The sequence below is a fragment of the Podarcis cretensis genome, assembly GCF_951804945.1.
Source record: "Podarcis cretensis genome assembly, chromosome: 14".
NCBI lineage: Eukaryota > Metazoa > Chordata > Lepidosauria > Squamata > Lacertidae > Podarcis > Podarcis cretensis.
In genome coordinates, this window is record NC_137183.1 from 31752642 (window position 1) to 31766476 (window position 13835).

A 13835-nucleotide genomic window follows, 5' to 3' on the forward strand; every position below is an offset into this window, starting at 1 on the left:
CATTTTGTAAAACAAAGTATTTTTTAAGAAAAACCACAAACCACCCATTTTAAGGAGCTACCCTGGTGTGTGTGCATGTGCGAAAATAATTAAAAGCACAAAAAATGAGGAAATGAGCAGCTTGAGATGTGTGTTAATAGCAGCAAGGGAGGGAGAGAGAAAAGAGAGGAACCAAAAACTCCTGTGTCCCACCCCCCAGGGCTAAAAGCACGCTTGCACTTCTCCAAGCACACTTCCCTGCTGGATGCCCCTTTCAGTCCTTTTTTCCCAATTCTGTGAACCAGGATGGCAGCGGTACACTGCTTGGCTAGCTCAGTTACGCAACCAGCCTTTCTCAAGCTGGTGCTCTCCAGCTTTTTTGGACTACAACTCGACGTCGGTCACAGATTGCATTGCCATAGGGTGCTGGAGCTGATGGGAGTTGTAGTCCAAAACAGCTGGAGAGTACCATCTGGGGGAAGGCTGCATTTAAATAATCTAATTAATAAAGGCACTTCTGAGCCTAGAACAGGGTGCGCTCCCCGCCCCCCAAACTCCGGGGAGAAGCCATTGCTCACTCTCCCCACGCCTGGCTCCAGCATTGAATGTCAGGCCTAACTGCATTTTTACTTGCAGCTTGATTCAGTTAGAAAACACTCTCGCTCTCCCATAATGCTGCCCCCCACCAACCCCGGATTGTCCAATGATGCCAATGTTGGAAAATTCAGGAGGGACAGAAGAAAGTTATAGCAGAACTATGGGAATTCGCTCCCACAAGATGCAGTGATGGCTACTGACCTGGATGGCTTTGAGAGGGGTCTACTCTAGACAATTCATGGAAGATGAAAACTACTAGTCAAGACAGTAACCTCCAGGAGCAGAGGGGAAATCACAGAATTGCAGTGTTGGAAAGGACACAAAGGGTCATCTAGTCCAACCCCCCGCAAAACAGGAATCACAGTCATGAGTTTTCCTGTGCTCACATCCTACTTGTGAGCTTCCCACTGGTGTAGCTGGCCTAGATGGACCTCTGATCCAATCCAGCAGTTTATAACCACGAAAGGAATGAGGGTAAACCATTTTTTTTCCAACTGCAGTGAGCCTTCTGGAGCAGGAGGTGGTAAGCTTGCAACAGAGGCCGCCTACCTTGCTCCTGGCGTGGGAGAAGGGGGGGGGTGTATGCACATTAGTTGGAATGTCCGCTTAGCCATTTATGTTGGGCAAAGGTGAGTGGAAGGAACAGAGGGCAGCCTCACCTAAACAAAAGCGGTCCCCCAAAGAGAACAAGTTGAAACCCTCTGTTGGGAGATCCATCCCATACAGTAACATTGGTGCTGAGTGTCACAGCTTCTCCTTACAAACCACTCTTTGTTAAGCGATACTTTTGCACAAAGATCTTACGCCAAACAAAATCTGGAGGTTCTGTTTTAAAACTGCCTGCCACTGTGCAAAGATGGTTAAGGTGGCTTCAATTTTACTTGAATCTGGCTCTTCTGCAGAAAGGCAGCTGTGGGTGGCAACACAGTCTTTGCACACCTGACCCCAAAAAAACCCAGTCTTGCAGCAATCTTGTGAGCGCAGCCTTCTCAGCCTAAGACGCTGTCGTTGAAAGCAAGGCAGACGACCGCTTTCTGATGCCCACTGTATTCCCGTTTGATCTCGCCTGATTCCACACACCAGAGCCTGGCCAGATTATCAGAGGAGGCTGGGGAAGGAAAAGGGACACCGTGAAGCCACACATACAAACACACACAACAATCAGCAATACCGTATTTTTCGCCCTATAGGACGCACTTTTTCCCCTCCAAAAATGAAGGGGAAATGTGTGTGCGTCCTATGGGGCGAATGCAGGCTTTCGCTGAAGCCTGGAGAGCGAGAGGCGTCGGTGCGCACCAACACCTCTCGCTCTCCAGGCTCCAGGAAGCTATCCGCAAGCCTTGCGTGCCCGGGGGAACTCCCCCCGGGCGTGCAAGGCTTGCGGGCGGCAGCCGGCAGCGCAGAGCACAGGGCGCCCTTTGGAGGACGCCCCGTGCTTCGCGCAGGTGTCCGCAAGCCTTGCGCGCCCGGGGGAACTCCCCTGAGCGCGCAGGGCTTGTGGGCGGCAGCCGGCAGCGCAGAGCACAGGGCGCCCTTTGGAGGACGCCCCGTGCTTCGCGCAGGTGTCCGCAGCCTGCCGCTCGGCGGGCGGGGCGCCCTGAAGCAGAGTGCCCCGTGCGCCGGACAGACATCCGCAGCGTGGGGAGCCCTGCAGCAGTTCCCCGCAGGGCTCCCCACGCTGCGGATAGCAGCCTGCCGCTCGGCGGGCGGGGCGCCCTGAAGCAGAGTGCCCCGTGCGCCGGACAGACATCCGCAGCGTGGGGAGCCCTGCAGCAGTTCCCCGCAGGGCTCCCCACGCTGCGGATAGCAGCCTGCCACCCGGCGGGCGGGGCGCCCTGAAGCAGAGCGCCCCGTGCACCGGACAGACATCCGCAGCGTGGGGAACCCTGCAGGAGTTCCCCGCAGCGCTCCCCACGCTGCGGATAGCAGCCTGCCGCCCGGCGCGCGTGGCGCCCTGAAGCAGAGCACCCCGCGCACCGGACAGACATCGGCCAGCCCCACAAGCTCGGGGGACAGCGGGGAGGCGCAGCGCCGCCATTCCACTGTTCCCCGACCTGGTTTGGGGGGGGGGGAAATAAAGGAAAAAAAATTTCCTTTATTTCCCCCCCCCAAAAAAGTAGATGTGTCCTATGGGACGGAGCGTCCTATGGGATGAAAAATACGGTATATTGATGCTACTGAACTGCTTTACAAGGTTGCCGTAACAATTAGTGAGCTACTTCATAAAGCATTTATAGAATTATATACAGTGGTACCTCGGGTTATAGACACTTCAGGTTACAGACACTTCAGGTTGCAGACTCCACTAACCCAGAAATAGTACCTCAGGTTAAGAACTTTGCTTCAGGATGAGAACAGAAATCGCACAGCGGCAGTGGGAGGCCCATTAGCTAAAGTGGTACCTCAGGTTAAGAACAGTTTCAGGTTAAGAACAGACCTCCAGAACGAATTAAGTTCTTAACCCGAGGTACCACTGTACTGTTTAACAATGTGTACGTTGTTCAAAATCTTCGTATTTTTAGTAGGGTGGGAGGGAGAAATGAGACGGGCATCGTTTGATTTTCTACATAAGGTACCAAAATAGCTTGGCCTGGCCACAGGGGGCTTAATGTCCCTTGCCATCCATCCTATTCATTCTCCAAGGAAAGGTGGGCCCACCCTTGTTCACCTGTGACAATGTACTGAGAGTCCCCTGAAAACGCGCAGTCCCACATCCAGCCGCGGGAGGTTTCCCCTGGGTTGTTGCTCTTGATGCTCAATTCCGTCATCAGAGAGAAGTTAGACGTCCTCCAGATCTTGCAGGTTTGGTCAGCAGAACAGGTCGCCAAAAGCCTGGAGCAGAAGACGGAAGACTAGTCAAGAGTGGGGCAAGGCAGGTGGAACACGGGCTAGAAGTGTCACCCAAAATAACCGATAACATAAAGTCCCTATTTATACTGCCGGGTTTTAAAGAATGTATTGTTTATTTTCATCCCCTCCTCAAGGTGGCATACATAGTTCTCCCCTTCCACATTTAATCCTCACAACAACCCTCTGGTGTAGGTTGAGGCTGAGGCAGTGACTGCTCCCCCAAGGTCCCCCAGTGTGCTTCATGGCCGAGTGGGGATCTGAATCCTGGTCTCCCAGGTCCTGGTCCAATGCTCTAACCACTACACCACACTGGCACTAAATGGAGAAAGCTTCCATAGTTATGGGTCCCAAAAAGAATCCTTATAGGAAAGGTCTGTAGCTCAGTGGTAAGAGAATCTGCTATGCCGGCAGGCAGCCTTATGGCATCTGCAGATAGGGCTGGGAATGCCGTCCCCCACCCCCACCATATGAAACCCTAGAAAGCCAGTCCTACTCACGTGGAGTCTGGGCTGAATTTGCACTGGAGAGCATAGCGGCTGTGCGCAGGAATCTTGGTCTTTGGGATGAGCTGCGTCACCTCGTCTCCTATGCCACCTGTGAGATTCCACACATAACAGTTTCCCTGCAATGGGAGGGGAATGAAACATCTGAGAGGCCATCTGCCTGCCAAATCCCTTGAAGGCTTAGGTTTGGTTGTCACATGACACCAAGCCATAGTTAACCTAACTGGCATGTGCAAACCCAGCCCAGCATGGTTTGAGGTAACTATGGTTTAGCAAACCGAGGAGCCTTGCTTAACCATGATTTGTTTGACCAACCCACCCCAGGCCTTCGCTAAGCTACAGTGGTCCGAGGCAAGAGCATCTGGAAAACAAAAACTTTGGATGGCTTGTTTGTTCCTCTGTCAGGCAACTCATGGTTTGTTGAACAAACCATGGTTAAAACAAACCCTGGTTTAGTGCTACGTGCAAACACAGCCACTGTGGACTCTTTAAACAAGACACTGGCAGAGAAGCAATAGGCAGGCTGTAGCGCATCACTGTGCACCGCAAAGCCAGGCAGCACTTACTGAACTGTTAACTGCAGCCATGTAGCTGGCATCAGGATCAATATGAACTGAGTTGACAGAGACTTCCGGCTCTGGGATGAGCTGTTCATTGTGGTCCGTCTTCAAGTCCCAGATGTGAATGGCCCCACTCTGGTCCCCAACGATAAGTTCTGCCTGTGGACAGAAACACATGCAAAAAGGGCCGTCCCCTGTCAAGACCACAGACCCTGCAAATCCCCACCATTTGGAAGACTGCATGAAAAGGGGAGATGTTCCCAGGGGATGGTCTGAAGGCACATGAGGCCAGCTCCCTGCTGAAGCTAAGCAGGTCTGGGTCTGGTCAGTGCCTGGGTGGGTGACTGTCTGGAAACCCACAAACCCACCCTTTTGGATTCCTCAAGGGACGAAAGGTGGAATAGGAATGTCAGAAAATAAAAGTATCTAGAATGTGTGGATGGGAGGGCTTCATGTTGACCGGTTTGGGTTTCTCTAGCCTGGTGAGAAGAATAGTGAGAGGCGATATGAGAGCCACCTTCGGATATTGGAAGAGGTGTCACATGGAAGATGGAGGAAGCTTTTCTGATGCTCCGGAGGGGAGCACCTGAACCCATGGATTCAAATGAAAACTAAACATTAGGAAGACCTTCCTGATGCTAAGAGGAGTCCGACAGTGGAACAGACTCCCCTTCACTGGAGATTGGATGGCCACATGTCAATGATTTTAGCTGGAATTCCTACATTGCAGGGGGTTGGGCTAGGTGACCACTGGGGTCCCTTCCAACTCTACAATTCTGTGATTCATACCTGATTGGGATGAAGGCAGACACAGTTGATGGGGGCATTCACTTGGAAAATGCGCTGGCACTGGAGGTTGCGGGACCTGGGAACAGTACAGATGCAGGCAGAATGACCGGTGAGCCAAAGCATAACCCCTTCACTGCCATTACTCCAGGGACCTCCAAAGCACTTTTTGTGAACTTCATTCACCAGGAAAGCCTCCTATGCAATCAGATCTTATATTTTAAAGAAACATCTCCTGGCAAACCCTCAGTGGAGCGCATTAAACAATGCTTAGGGGATCACATCCTAAATGTGCAGATTCCTCTTCCTGAACTACATAGAGAGTAAACTTACAATGTGATCCACCACCCCCCCATCATAATTTAAATTTCACCCTCAAAATATCCACTCCTGCAACTCAGGATAACAGTTCATGCATCCAATGAAGTGGCATATCGTCTCCAAATCTTATGCCATTATAAATTTGTTTGCCTTAAGGTGCAACAGACTAACACAGCAACCCCTCTGAAAATCAGCAGTTTGTTCACTCCCAAAGCTCCCAAACTTTAGGTCAGACAAGCTGGACTTCTCCCCCTCTTCCTTCTACTCTTCTTTCTCTTGTAACATTAAACAAGACTGTCAAGAATTATTAAACTGGCAAGCCACTAGATGCAGATTCAGCATGCAGGCTGCAATTCTAAAACTTTAGATAACCACTTTTAATTCTGAGTTGTTCTGTATTCTATGAGCTTACTATTTCTGGATGTTTTAAATGGTTTTATTGTACACCACCAGATTTTTTTGCGAGTTGGTATATAAATATTCTTATAGATAAATAAATTCATTAGGAAGGAAAGCTCATTAAACTCAGTGGGACAGAGTTTTGCTTGAGGTCACGCTAGAAAACCCTTGGCTCAAACAACCTTGTTCCTGCATTGGGAGTCAAACTGAATGACCTTCAAGTCTCTTCCAGTTCTGTGGTGCTATGTGGCCAGTGTAAACTTAGCCAGCATCTGATTTAGGCTGCAAGAACCATTGGTCACGACCCCACAACAATGCTGTCTTCTTGCCAACAATGCTGCTTAATCATGATTTGAGGAAAGAAACTCCTGTGTATCTTGCAGATCGTCAAACTCACTGACTTTCCTTGCAGATCCATGGTCATAAGAAGAGCTTTGATGCTGTATCAGGCCAATGGCACATCAGAAGTATTTCTGCCTCCAACCACAGAGGCAAAGCATAGCTGATGTGGCCAACAGCTATCAATATTTTTCTCCTCCACTATTTTTTTCTAATCTCCTTTTAAAGCTATCCAGTTTGATGGCCATCACTGTCTCCTGTGGGTGTATGCTCCATAATTTAACTGTGCACTGTATGATGAAATCATTTCTTTTTTCTGTCCTGAGTTTTCCAACATACAGCTTCACCTGTGACAGCAGGAGAAAAACTTTTCTTTATCCCCTTTCTCTGGGTTATGGAAAGGAGCAGAGCTCCAGAGGCTTACCTGAGGTCCCAAATGCGGGCCATGCAGTCCTCGCCTCCTGTGTACATCCAGCGACCATCTTCATGGAAGCCAACAGAGGTGATGTTCTTGCTGACACCGTCGTAGTTGATAACAGGGTTTGGGTTATTGGAGTTCAAGTCATACATACGGATGTGTTGATAGCCTGGGCAAAAGACCCCCAACTAGTTCATAGCTAGTTCAAAGCACAAATTTGACCTTTGCACAGAATTTTCTGCGGGCGACTGGCAGAATAAGAACTCGTGTCAAGACCCACAAAAGATTAAAGCAGTCATTCTCCTTCAGCTGCAGTGGCAAGTATTAAGGAGATGGGGACAGCAAAGTGAAATTTATTTTGGTTTGATCATACTCAGGTAGGTAGGACCTACACCGGTGGGTTCAAAAGCAGGGTTTCAACTAAACTTTGGAGGTTTAAAAGCAAAGTTATTCTCTATTAGGAATAAATGTCTTAGTGGAAGTTAGACTAGACTTATGAGATCCTTTCCAGCTCTATGATTCTATGAACTGTAAGCAGTTTATCTTATTAACCAGGAATCCCTGTAACAGTAAATCCCAACACTATAAACAACAGAAGGGTCCCCTCTTCTGTGTCTGTCCTTTCTTCCTAGCCCTGCTCCCATCCTAACTGGAGAGCCAGTGTGGTGTAATGGTTAGAGTGTCAGACTAGGTCCTTGGAGACCAGGGTTCAAATCCCCACTTGGGCATGAATCTCACTGGGTGATCGTGTGGGCCAATCACTGCCTCACAGCCTAACCTACCTCACAGAGTTGATGTGGGGATTAAATAAGGAGAGGGAGAACCATGGGCACCACCTTGAGCTCTTTGGATAAAAAGGTGGGATATAAATGTAATCGATCAACTCCAAATAAGGACAGGGGAAAGGAATGACCAGGGCAGTGGGGTAGGGCATGTTGCATTTCCTTCACTTTACCTGATGGTAGGGCTGACATCAACTAACAAGCATGGGGGTGTTTCTCTGGGCTGGAAATAACCTCCCTAGCTTCTCCTGAGGCCATAGCTTTGTGATCATGGAGAAAATTCACTGTTAGGTGTCTGTAGCCAACACACCAACCTCACAATTCCTTGGCAGAGCCATCAGCATTACAGATATCATGCCCTTGGAGAGACAAGGTTGGAAAGACAAGGTTGCACTTCCATGCTCTTGGAATACACCACACTTACCTGCAGCAGCAATCATGCTCCGATCTGGGGTGATCTCGAGAGCATTGACCTGCTGGCAAATGTAGTTAAGGAAGACAGAACAGGCTGGCCCACGTAGCTATAGCGAAACACTAAGTAAGGTTACCAGAGCCAAAGGCCTGTTACAGCTGGCACATCAAAAGGATACAGAATCTTGGTGCTGGACGGTCCGGGTGCATATCCCACTGTGGGCCTGCCAGAAGCGAACTGTGTGGTCATACCCGGCAGTGGCCAAGATGACGGGGTCGCTGCCCACAGTGCCCTGTGCTGTGTTCATGGTCCAGGTTTCTAAGAACACAGAAAGAGAGAGGGGTAGGAGGTCCTGCCCATGTGGCTAGAGAGGAGATGCCCTACCTTCTCCCAAAGAGACACTGGCAGGGAGCAGGAGACTCAGCACTGCCCAGGAAGGAGCTGAGAGCTGACAACGTGGCCGCTAGCCACAATGGCTATGCTCTGTCTCCACAGTCATAGAATCATAGAGTTGGAAGAGACCACAAGGGCCATCGAGTCCAACCCCCTGCCAAGCAGGAAACACCATCAGAGCACTCCTGACATATGGTTGTCAAGCCTCTGCTTAAAGACCTCCAAAGAAGGAGACTCCACCACACACCTTGGCAGCAAATTCCACTGTCGAACAGCTCTTACTGTCAGGAAGTTCTTCCTAATGTTTAGGTGGAATCTTTTTTCTTGTAGTTTTTCTTGTAGTTTGGAACCATTGTTCCGTGTCCGCTTCTCTGGAGCAGCAGAAAACAACCTTTCTCCCTCCTCTATGTGACATCCTTTTATATATTTGAACATGGCTATCATATCACCCCTTAACCTCCTCTTCTCCAGGCTAAACATGCCCAGCTCCCTTAGCCGTTCTTCATAAGGCATCGTTTCCAGGCCTTTGACCATTTTGGTTGCCCTCCTCTGGACACGTTCCAGTTTGTCAGTGTCCTTCTTGAACTGTGGTGCCCAGAACTGGACACAGTACTCCAGGTGAGGTCTGACCAGAGCAGAATACAGTGGCACTATTACTTCCCTTGATCTAGATGCAATACTCCTATTGATGCAGCCCAGTCAGAGGCAGCAATGCTTCTGAATACTGCAGCAGGGGAGAGGGCTCTTGTGCTTGGTGCAGCTTGGGAGCTTCCCAGAAGAGGCATTTGGTTGGCCACTGTGAGGACAGGATGCTGGACTAGATAGGCTATTGGTCTGACCCAGTGGAGCAAATTCTTATGTTCTTATGCTAAACTGACAAGCCACACTCAAGTCACACTGTTTTCCATGGAGTCACTGCAAGACTTTCTGTCTGTCTGTCTGTCTGTCTGTCTGTCTGCCTGTCTATGCATGTTGCCATGTCCCTGCATCTTTCAGAAGGAGGATGCAGGAATCTGAAAGAAACCCCAAGTGTGTGTATAGACCCTTATTAAAACTGTTAGGAACCTGGATCAAATTTGTAGAGCAGAGCGCACACACACACTGGAGAGGGCTGGTAGGGTGAGGGTGGGTTCAAGCTATTCAGGCAATATGGACTGGCTCAGCCTTGAATTGCAATGTTTTTTTCATTTTTATACAGCCCCCTCAATGCACACAGCACGCTCCCCAAATATCAATAGCGGCATGCAGCCAATCGCTGCTTCCCCCACCCACCCAAGAAGAGGTAACAAGGCAAGGAGTGATGCAGCAGCTGGAGTGTGTCTGACTAGTCCTGGGTTCAAAGCCCAGTTCTATCGAGTCCAAACCAAACATGGCTCACAGCGTAGTTGTGACAATAAAATGGAAGGCTGGAACAGAGGACACTTTGAGCTCCTCAGAGGAAAAAGGGCATCTAAATCCAAGAAGCAAATAAAATAAGTTTGGACCGCTGAAAGCAAACAAGAGGGAAAGGGTGAGCATTGCAAAAATTAAAATGCAACATAAATTAAAATAAATATTGGAATAAGAATGAAAACTTGCAATTATACATTATATTTTCATCGCAGAGCACTGTCTCTGATCCACAGAGGGAGATTCCCTGCCCCATTTATTGGGGACTGGCGGGTGGGGAGGGGGTGCGAAAAGGACGCTTACCTTCAGAACCAGAGGAGGGAGGGAGCCGGTAAAGCGCATGCGCACGCCAAATCTTGCCCGGTTCAAACTACGCTTGCGTCGGAAGAAATCAAAGGGCAAATACGCGCCTGCGCACAAAAGAAAAAACCCCAAGTCCTACGTTTCTAGTGTCTTTTCATAAACTTGCCAATTTATAGATGTACATCAAGTATCTGACTTCCGAGTTCCTTTTTGTGAGGCCTACCCAAACAATGAAGAAAACCGGGATTTTACAGAGGAAACCTACACATGTCTACTCAAGCATAAGTTCCATGGGAGTTGCTCCCAGGTAAGTGTGTAGAAAAGCACGTCCTTCCCTCCAGCAACATGTTTCTCTACGCTTTGGTGCATCTATGGACTCATCCTGCCTGCCGCCCAAGAAAAACTGTCCCTTCTGTTCATTTGCAGGAGGAACAGGCCGCAGCTAAAATGAAGCATGCGCAGTACGATCTGACAGAAAAAAACTCCAAACAGCCTTCCCCAGCCTGGTGCTTTGCAGATTTTTGGACTACAACTCCCATCAGCCCCAGCCAGCAGAACCAGGTACGGTTCTGGGGCTAATGGGAGCGTGACCTGGCTGACTGAGGCTGGTGGGATTTGTAGTCCAAAACATCTGGAGGGCACCAGGCTTGGGGAAAATAGGTTTTATGGACATATTTTGACAGGCCATTGGTAAAGGCCGCCATAAAGCCTCCAGTAAGAGAGTTATCCTGGGACAAAAACTCCACACTCCCCTCCTGCCTCACACCCAGGAAGGGAACACTTTCATTCAGGAGCATGAAACCACTTTCACTTACACCAATCCAGGCCACATATTTTGAATTATACTGTCACTTCACTTAATTGTATTAATTGCTTTGATGAATCTGTTCTTGTTGTGAGCTATAATTATCTGCTGCTGTGTTTGGTATTGCAGTGACTGCAACACTCAGTTGAAACAAAATAAAAAAATTCCTTCCAGTAGCACCACTACACTTGATCTTAGCCAAAAGGCCGAGAAGCGATTATTTAAATTGTATTGTTTATGGATAAATTTTGATGTATTGTTTTCGATATGGGCCAATGGCCGTAATAAATCAAACTGAACTTCCAGTAGCACCTTAAAGACCAACTAAGTTAGTTCTTGGTATGAGCTTTCGTGTGCATGCACACTTCTTCACACGAAGAAGTTGCTAACACCAAACTTGAAGATTCGATCCCCCAGCTGCATATTCCTTCATTGCAGGGGGCTGGACTAGATGATCCACAAGGTCCCTCCCAACTCTGCAATTCAATTATTCTAATTGTCGTCGATTTTTTGGTGCCACTTGGAACTCAACATTTGCTGCTGGAAAAGCAGAAGTACAAGTATTGCATCAAATCAAAACATCCAGCCTCTCACCTCAGAAAAAAACCCAGGAAAAAAACCACAGCAAACCCCCAGAGAAATAGACAAACGACACCGCACAGAAACCTATGCACATAAAAAAACTGAAACAGGTGAGCTCTCTTTGCACCCCAAAGAGACAAACTCCTCTGGGGTCACCCCGGTAGGTTGGCCTTAAATCCTCACTTCCCCAGCACAGGTACAGCTTAAGGTGGGCAGGTTTGGGCTGATGTCTATAGTGCCAGGTGGGTCTAGGCCTGATGAAAATGACCTCCCAGAGACACCAGCCTCTTAGAGACAACTGCTTTCACAAGGGGAGCAGTACCTCTCCCCACTTTCCCTCTTCCAGACAGCTGCCTTTTCCCCACTTACCTCCTTCTACTACAGCAGCACAATTTCAAAACCCAATTGTTATTCACCTTTTGGTGTCTGCTGCTAAATTCTGGGGAAACCTTCCCTTTGACAAATCTCAATTATTTGTAAAATATGGCAAGCAGCCTCACTTGAAAAGATCTCCCCAGCATTAAAAGGTTGTCAGGGGACAAAGCACAAAGGACAATTTTTTGTGTGCAATTTGGCATCACTTTATCTCCTGTGCTAATAAGGCAGAACATAATCATCCCATTGTTCCTCCAGTATACAGTATAGTCATACTTGGCTTCGATAAGAACAAAGCGAAATGACTCTCATGTTTTAGCACAATTGTGCATTTAACACCCCCCTGGAATGATTTACATTGCTGAGGGTTTAAATTGCTCTGTGCTGCGTGTTGTAAATTTCAATTTGTTTCTACTTGTTCCTATAACATGGGAAGGCAAACTAAGGCCCAGGGGTCATATCCGGCCCAATCACCTTCTAAATCCAGCCCACAGACGGTCATGTTTTTACATGAGTAGAATGTGTGCTTTTATTTAAAATGCATCTCTGTGTTATTTGTGGGGCTTAGGAATTCATTCATCCCCCCCCCCCGCAAAATATAGTCCGGCCCCCCACAAGGTCTGAGGGACAGTGGACCGGCCCCCTGCTGAAAAAGTTTGCTGACCCCTGCTTTATAGTAAAAAAAAAAACAAACGCTTACAAATAATGACAATAGAATAAAAAAGAAACATGAAAGTCCTAGGGTAAAAAGGGAGTCAAGCAGGAGAGATTGTACTGAGAGATCAAGAGGGATAAGGATCTAGCGCCATATTGTTGGATATGGAGGTGAGGAGCTCGTCAGAAATTTTATGGAGGGCTGTTTCAGCATGCGCAGGGGGCAGAAGCCAGCTGAGTGCCCTCCATATGTTTTCATGTTCTCAGCAGCCCCAGACAGTGTGCCTGAGAGGCAGTGTGGTGTAGTGGTTAGGGTCTTGGACTAGGACCTGGGAGACATGGGCTCAAATCGCCACTCAACCATGGGTGACTTTGGCCAGTTACCATCAGCCAGCACTAGCCTGCTTCACAAAGCTGCTGTCAGGATGAAATGAGGAATGGGGAGAAGGCCTTGAGCCCACCTGCTCCTCCTTTGAATAAAAGTATGACTATTAATAAGATAAACGTATCACATCTACATGCCAAACTGAGCATGCTGTGAGTTGTTGTGGTTATTATGATTATTTTCAAAAGCCCCAAAGATTAAGTGTGCTCATACTGTTGGGTCACTGACCTGTGATGACTCTTTTTGTACATATAACCTAAAACATGCAGGGCTCGATTCTTGCCTGGCCTCAGCTCCTGAACCCTCCTTTTCCAGTCTTGGAGCTCAGCCTTGGAGAATGTGATGTGACACTACAGAGAAAGAGCTCCTGAACATGTGTGGAGTGCCGTGTCTTCAGCTCACCACTCATACTTTGGATCAGTGGGTGCTGGCCCATTGGGGCAAATGGGGCACGGCTCCACCACCAGTCTTCCCTGCCCTTGGCCAATCCCTGGTTAGCTGCTTACTCAAAACCAGTCTAGAGGGTAGCACTGCCAATTTGCTTCCTCCTGCTCCTCCCTGCTGAATTTACAAGGAGGATGAGGATGGGGACAGAACTAGAGTTGGCTTTGCTTGTCATTGGCTCTTGGCGCAACCTACTGCTGGGCTTCTTGCCAATTGACACCAACCATCCCCATTCATTCCCAATTGACACCAGCCATCACTGCATGGGGTCAAGGGCAAGGGAACCATGTGTGAGGAGACAGCGCCTTGAGACCCTGCACCTGTCTTTTTGGAAATTGTATGACCCCCTCCTCAGGGCTTGGGTTGAGCAGCCCCAGATCCCACACAAAGGGCTATGGCTCAGTGTTTTATGGATCTCTTTGCCTGCAGAAGGTGCCAGGTTCAGTCCCCAATGGCATCTCCAGGTAGGTCTGGGAGAGAACCATGAATGAAGTCCTGGAGAGCTGCTGCCAGTCAGTGCAGACAATACTGAGCTAGATGGACCACTGGTCTGACTCAA

The 13835-nt window shown here is 48.7% G+C and overlaps 1 protein-coding gene across 3 annotated transcripts; it reads right to left on the reverse strand.

The window, feature by feature from the left end:
• Positions 1–2: 2 nt before the first annotated feature.
• On the reverse strand, positions 3–10147 carry MLST8 (MTOR associated protein, LST8 homolog). 3 transcript variants are annotated; one of them, XR_013832959.1, is made up of 10 exons: positions 10032–10138; positions 8125–8264; positions 7959–8010; positions 6759–6921; positions 5279–5354; positions 4496–4648; positions 3924–4048; positions 3245–3408; positions 282–1684; positions 3–250 (listed from the first exon to the last, which is right to left on the reverse strand). XR_013832959.1 is itself a non-coding variant. In XM_079952811.1 (9 exons), the coding sequence occupies exons 2-9, from the start codon at positions 8251–8253 to the stop codon at positions 1566–1568; spliced, it is 981 nt and encodes a 326-aa protein (XP_079808937.1). In that variant the 5' UTR covers positions 8254–8264; positions 10032–10147; the 3' UTR covers positions 3–1565. The 3 variants fall into 3 exon arrangements, 2 of the variants coding, with proteins under 2 accessions (XP_079808937.1, XP_079808938.1); XM_079952811.1 differs by having other exon boundaries at positions 3–1684; positions 10032–10147; XM_079952812.1 differs by having other exon boundaries at positions 3–1684; positions 7959–8007.
• Positions 10148–13835: the final 3688 nt, after the last annotated feature.